Raw genomic sequence first — 6,000 nt, 5'->3', positions numbered from 1 at the left:
GACAGACTGACGCAGACAGACTAGGGACAGACTGGAGTGGGCACTACCTTTCCTGCCACTCTCAGGCGTCTCCAGCCAGTGGGCGGCTAAGTGGGACCAGGGGAGGGGGGGCAGGGGCAAAGGGGGAGGAGTGCGGGGTCACAGGCCACCGGTGCCACACTGGGGACACCATGGCCGCCACGCACCCATGTCCAGTGTGAGCGCAACCATGGGAGGCGCCCGGCTCAGCCCGGGGAGCCCTGGGGCTGGGGCAGCCTCCGGCCGCCAGCGGGGCAAGTGCCCCTGGGTCACCACCGCCGGTCACCACTGACCCTAACTCCATGGGCTGTCCCCCCGCGCCCTGGACCGTCAGCGCTGCCGGGGCCTCGCGCGGCTCACGGGTCTCTGCCACAGGCACAGCCGGTCCAGGCCTCCAGCCTCTGAAGCGCTTCTCCAGAGTTCGTCTGGAAGGGTCGGCATCAGGGCTCCAGCCTGAGGACGGGGACCTGGCCGGCCCCTGGCTCTGGCGCCCCTTCCCCCTCAGCTTCCACGTTCCCAGCGGCGCGAGCCGCCCAGCGACCAAGGCTGAGCCTCTGGTGGTCCCAGGGCGGTCTGCGGCCAGCGGTGTGTGTGTGGGGGGAGGGGAGGTAAGGTAGGGGGGTGGGGGGTCCCTTGCCCTCGCTGCGGGCACTGAGGCTCTGGCTGGCAAAGCAGGAGTCGGCCTTGCCCAGAGAAAGCTCTGCGGCGCTCTTCAGGGATGGCTGTCTCTGGCTCCTCACCCGAGGGCCGGGCATCTGGCCCCGAGGTGGAGCGGGGGCTCTGGGCAGCGGGGGACCCGTGGGACCCCACTTCCTGTTCCCACCGGCAGGAGCATCGATTGGCATTGGCAGAGAAAGTGTGCTAACGGGAGAAACAGCGCTCAGTTCACCTGGCGCCGGCAAGGCAAGCCACTGTTTAGCCTGGGATTCCAAGTGTCCATGCAATGGCCTCACTCCCTGCCGCCCCCCTTATGGCCTGGGCTTGGAGGGCTGCGAGCTGAGGCTCCACCCTGAGGAGCTCACTACCGTTCCGCAAGGCCCTGGGCTGGTCCCAGCCCTGCCCCGGCCCGGCCCGCCCCTCCTGGCGGCTCTGGAAGGCAGGCCTGAGCCTCCCCCTCCCGGCTTCACCCACAGGTGGCGCGGCGGCGTCTGCACTTGTTTACTCTTTATTAACAACGCGCTGTTGGCCGCTGCTTAGTCTCAAGTCCATGTCTTGCCAGTCCTTTTCAATTCTCATTTTGGTAAAATAAATAGAGATAACAAACTCTAGGTCAGTGCTCTTTCGAGCCTTGGTTAACTTCATGATTGAGTTTTCGCATCAGACCAGTGGAGACGGAGCAGGCGGGGGGGGGGCCCCCATGTGCGCTGGCGGTGGGGGAGGGGTGGGAGAGGGCCCGGCCTTGAGGCCAACTGCGCGTGGCGGGCAGAGGCTCCGCCTGGAGACAGACCCGGTGAGGATGGTCAGCTATGGGCCCAGTGCTCCGTGCCTGTGGGCACAGTTCTGCTTCCGGAAGGTTCCCACTGGACACCCTGCAGAGCGGAGCAGGTGGACGGGGTGGGGGCGGGGGGTGGGGACGACAGCCCACACTGCTGGCTCACCCACTGGAGGGAGGGGCCGCATGGTTCCCCCCTCTGTCCCGCTCCACCGGGCCTGGGTCTGCCCAGTGCCGGGGGTGGACTCCGCACCACAGAACGGCAGCACGAGGGGCCTGGTCCCTGGCTTCTCTGAGGCAGGTCTGCGGTGCCGCCCAGGCCGCCTTCATCCCCGTCTCCTGCCTCCCTCCAGACACCCCGGCAGCGTCAATCAAGCCGCCTCGTTCCTCCTCTGAGATCCTGATTCACAAAGAGAATGGACAACGCTTCTGGAACACCATCGTCATGGTGGTGCCGGGCCCTCCGCAGGGCCCACGCAGGCGCGCCCACGGCGCCCCAGCCCGCACGTGCGCCCAGAGGCCCCGGCCGGAGGCGGAGACTGCAGCCCACGGCCCCGGGCCCCCTGCATGGGCTGCGGGGTGCGGCACGGGCGGGGAGGGCAGGGCGCCTTGCGTGTGCACACCCACGCGTGGGCACGGCGGGGACCGTGGCAGCATGCACGCACACGTGTGCACGGTGCAGCGGGGGCAGGGCGGCGTGCGCGTGAGGTGGGCCTGGGCCGGGCGCCGGCCCAGAGCCTCCCCGCGAAGGGTGTGGTGGGAGGGAGGGCTGCGCCACCGCAGCCCTCAGGGTGCAGGGGTGCGTGGGGTGACTCTCCCTTCCCCCGCCCCTCGTCCCCGGCCCCTCCAGCACTGTCCAGCTGCTCTGGGGGCTCCTGCTCCCGGTCTGGAGAGGACGGTGGGCTGTCAGCTCAGGGCCCGCGCGGCTTCTCTGCCAGGCCCAAGGCTCTGATTCTATGAAAAGCACAGCAGACGCGCCCCGCGGCGCACTACGCCTGCCAGGTCCTGGTGCCGTCAGCCGCGCTCCTTCCTGGACCCCCGCGTTGGCGGCGCCCGGCCGGGTCGCTATGTACAGCGAGGGCGGCTGCGGCCTGCGGGCCCCACGCGGCTACCTGACGCGCTTCTCCACCGAGTACACCGAGATGTAGTAGTCGTTGCTTCCCACGGCCAGGTGAGGCTGCAAGGGGAGGAGGAGGAGCGTGAGTGGGGAGCGGCCCGCCACCCCCAGGCGCGGACGCGGGGCGTCGCCCAGCCCCATCTCAGACGCGCGGCAGTCTGGGAATCCCGTGCTGTGCGTCTGGGCAGGACTGCAAGCGCGCCCAGCCCATCCCACACCCGAGGCCCGACTGGCCAGCCCCAACCCAGCGGCAACTGACGCTGGCATGGCTGCTCCTTCACCAGGAGCTGTCCTTTCCTAACTGCCCCAGGGACTGCAGGGCGGTTCCCCACGCGCCTGGGTGGCCCGGCCCTCCGAGACCCCCCCCGCCCCACGGCCCGCGGGAGACAGACCCAGTGGGGGTGGAAGGCCAGGCAGCTGATGGCGCCGACCCGCTGGCCCATGAACCCGTCGTAGTACTTGATGTTGTTGATCAGCTCGCCGTTGCCATTGTAGATGGCGGTGAACTGGTTCACGGAGCCGCTGCGGGGTAGGGGGAAGGTCAGAAAGTTAATCTCGCCTCCTTTTGGGTGGCTAAGCTTCGGGGGCTGTGGGCGGGAGGTGCCCGGCGTCGGGGGCTGTGGGCGGGAGGGGTCCCCCGCGTCGGGACGGTGGCTCATGGAGGGGCCCCCCCTGGTCGGGACGGTGGCTCAGGGAGGGGGCCCCCCCTCGTCGGGATGGTGGCTCAGGGAGGGAGGGGCAGGCAGCGGGAAGAGGCCTTTCCTTCTTTTCTGCTAACATAATTAAACCCTCCAGCTTGTTCTCCATCAAGGGGCACGAGGGAGTGGGGAGAGAAGGCCGAGCCACAGCAGCCTCAGGTGCTGGGGGAGGGTCTGGCGCGGGGCCGGGGCGGGGCCGGGCGCCAGGCACCTACCATGCGATCAGGTTTGCCTGGGGGTGAATGTCGAGGGCTGTCAGCCCCTTCACGATCTGCAGCACGTTCACAGACTCCGGCATCCGAGGGTCAAAGAAGCGCACGTCGCCATTGACACTAGAAGAGGCCACGGAGACGCTGGTGTGGGGGCACTGGCCCTGGCAAGTCTGATTCCTGTTGACACCCCACGTGTGCCCACAGACACACAGGCCCCCCCTCCAACTTCTTGCCCTCAAGCCAGAAAGGGCCCCGTGTGATGCTGCCCGTGTGGTGCTGCCCGTGTGGTGCTGCCCGTGTGGTGCTGGCCGTGTGGTGCTGCCGTGTGGTGCTGCCGTGTGGTGCTGGCCCATGTGGTGCTGGCCGTGTGGTGCTGCCGTGTGGTGCTGGCCGTGTGGTGCTGCCCATGTGGTGCTGCCCGTGTGGTGCTGCCCGTGTGGTGCTGCCCGTGTGGTGCTGCCCGTGTGGTGCTGCCCATGTGGTGCTGGTCCGTGTGGTGTGTGGTGCTGCCCGTGTGGTGCTGCCCGTGTGGTGCTGCCCGTGTGGTGCTGCCCGTGTGGTGCTCCCGTGTGGTGCTGCCCGTGTGGTGCTGCCCGTGTGGTGCTCCCGGAGCAAGGCCTCCGGCCCGTGTCTGGCCCCACCCCATGCAGAGCCCACGTGAAGCGGCTGCCTCTCCCCCGCGCACTTCCGGAACTATGTTTTGTTTTTATATCACAAACCTGGGGGGAGGAGCATCTCTTGGAGAGATGGTGGCTTCGTGACCGTAAATTACATTCCGCCATCCCTTGAGCAGCAAGCAACTATTGGCTGCTCGCAGCGCAGTATTTACCGCCCGGCAGAGCTGAATTTACACTCTGACCGAGGCTCCAGGGTGAGGCTCTCATGTCTGGCTGGGTGCCACCACTGCCCGGGCACCGTGGCCCTGCTGCCGTGTGAGGCAGGGAGCTGCCGGGCCCAGCCAGGGCGCTCCAGTGGGCAGGTGTCTGGGCCAGCCCTGTGCCCGGCACCCCAACCATTCTGCCCCATGAGGCACGGCGCCGGTGAGTGGGATCCGTCAGCGCTCTCCAGCGGCCCAACACCAAGGCTAAAATAAGTGAGGGAGGAGGATGCCCCGCCCCTTACCTCACGCTCACAATGTGGCCTTCCGGGTGCTTCTGCAGGTACGCCTTCACCACCCAGGCCGTGTGCTCCCGGTACGTCATGACTCGACTGCGGGGAAGGGGGCTGGGGTCAGGGTGGGCTCGGCCTCACAGGTCCTGGGACAGCTGTGGGCAGGTTCACAGAGGCAGGAGGAGGGAGGGGTGGCCCAGGAGTGGAGCAAAGCCTTGGACCACAGCGATGAGCTGCGCGGGGCTGAGCTGCGCGGGGCTGAGCTGCGCGGGGCTGAGCTCTGTGGGGCTGAGCTGCGCGGGGCTGAGCTCTGTGGGGCTGAGCTGCGCGGGGCTGAGCTCTGTGGGGCTGAGCTGCGCGGGGCTGAGCTGCGCGGGGCTGAGCTCTGTGGGGCTGAGCTCTGTGGGGCTGAGCTGCGCGGGGCTGAGCTCTGTGGGGCTGAGCTGCGCGGGGCTGAGCTGTGCGGGGCTGAGCTCTGTGGGGCTGAGCTCTGTGGGGCTGAGCTGCGCGGGGCTGAGCTCTGTGGGGCTGAGCTGCGCGGGGCTGAGCTGTGCGGGGCTGAGCTCTGTGGGGCTGAGCTCTGTGGGGCTGAGCTGCGCGGGGCTGAGCTCTGTGGGGCTGAGCTGCGCGGGGCTGAGCTGTGCAGGGCTGAGCTGTGCCAAGCTGTACTGTGACAAACTCTGGCTAGGGTTGGGGGGGGTTCTCAGCTCTACCTGTGGCTTCCACACCCCGGCCTTGGACCCTAGGGACCAGATCCTGGGGTGAGGTGGGCCCCTAGTCCGTCACCCCAGAGCAGCTCAGTGGCTCGGGCTCAGAAGCTCTGGCTCTCTGGGGTCTGCTTTGAGGGCCTGGCCTGAGAAGGCAGGATGTGGGACTTTGAAAAGATCGGACAGCAAGTGAGAATCAAGGAGAAGCCATTGGGACGGAGAAAGGGCCAGGCAGGCACCGCCACCAGGTTTTGAGTAGGATGCGGCAAGGGACTTCCACCAGGAGAGGACAGGGCCACAGTGGCCCCGGCAAGCGTCACCCGCCCCGCAGGACCTCCTGGGGCCGGGCCTCAAGGCCCCTGCCTGCCAGTGTGGGGAGGCAGGGTACTAATGAAAGTCTGAGTGCGACAAGGGTGGTTCGTGGAAGCCTTCCCCGAAAGGCACAGATCACAGAGCCGCGCTGGTCACCTGTTCTGTTAGAACAGTTCATCCCGCTGTGATGACTGTTTTGGAGCATGGGCCCCGCCAGAAAGTCCTGCTCCTTCATGCTCCTGCCAGGGGCCATGCGGCCAGGCCTGCTCTGGGGTAGAGGGCGTGGGGCCTGCGGGCTTCAGGTTCCGGCTCCTCTCCTGTCCTCAGGAGCCGCGGGTGGCGGCCACATTCTGACCCTGCCACTCCACGGCTCTATGGGGCTGGTCTGCCCTCC

At 67.8% G+C, this 6,000-nt stretch overlaps 1 protein-coding gene across 3 annotated transcripts in view; it reads right to left on the bottom strand.

The window, feature by feature from the left end:
- Positions 1-1,170: 1,170 nt before the first annotated feature.
- Positions 1,171-6,000, bottom strand: part of Rptor (regulatory associated protein of MTOR complex 1) — a 287,902-nt gene continuing 283,072 nt past the window's right edge. For all 3 annotated transcript variants that reach the window (XM_070031607.1, XM_070031605.1, XM_070031608.1), the window contains 4 exons: positions 4,600-4,686; positions 3,481-3,597; positions 2,960-3,089; positions 1,171-2,627 (listed from right to left, as the gene is read on the bottom strand). In XM_070031607.1, the coding sequence (XP_069887708.1) occupies positions 2,559-2,627; positions 2,960-3,089; positions 3,481-3,597; positions 4,600-4,686 (403 nt within the window). In that variant the 3' untranslated portion in view covers positions 1,171-2,558. The remainder of the gene's footprint in view (positions 2,628-2,959; positions 3,090-3,480; positions 3,598-4,599; positions 4,687-6,000) is intronic.

The sequence above is a fragment of the Dipodomys merriami genome, unplaced genomic scaffold (genome assembly GCF_024711535.1).
Source record: "Dipodomys merriami isolate MVZ:Mamm:240054 unplaced genomic scaffold, mDipMer1.0.p SCAF_202, whole genome shotgun sequence".
Taxonomy (NCBI): domain Eukaryota; kingdom Metazoa; phylum Chordata; class Mammalia; order Rodentia; family Heteromyidae; genus Dipodomys; species Dipodomys merriami.
This window is presented reverse-complemented; position numbering and strand designations above follow the sequence as displayed.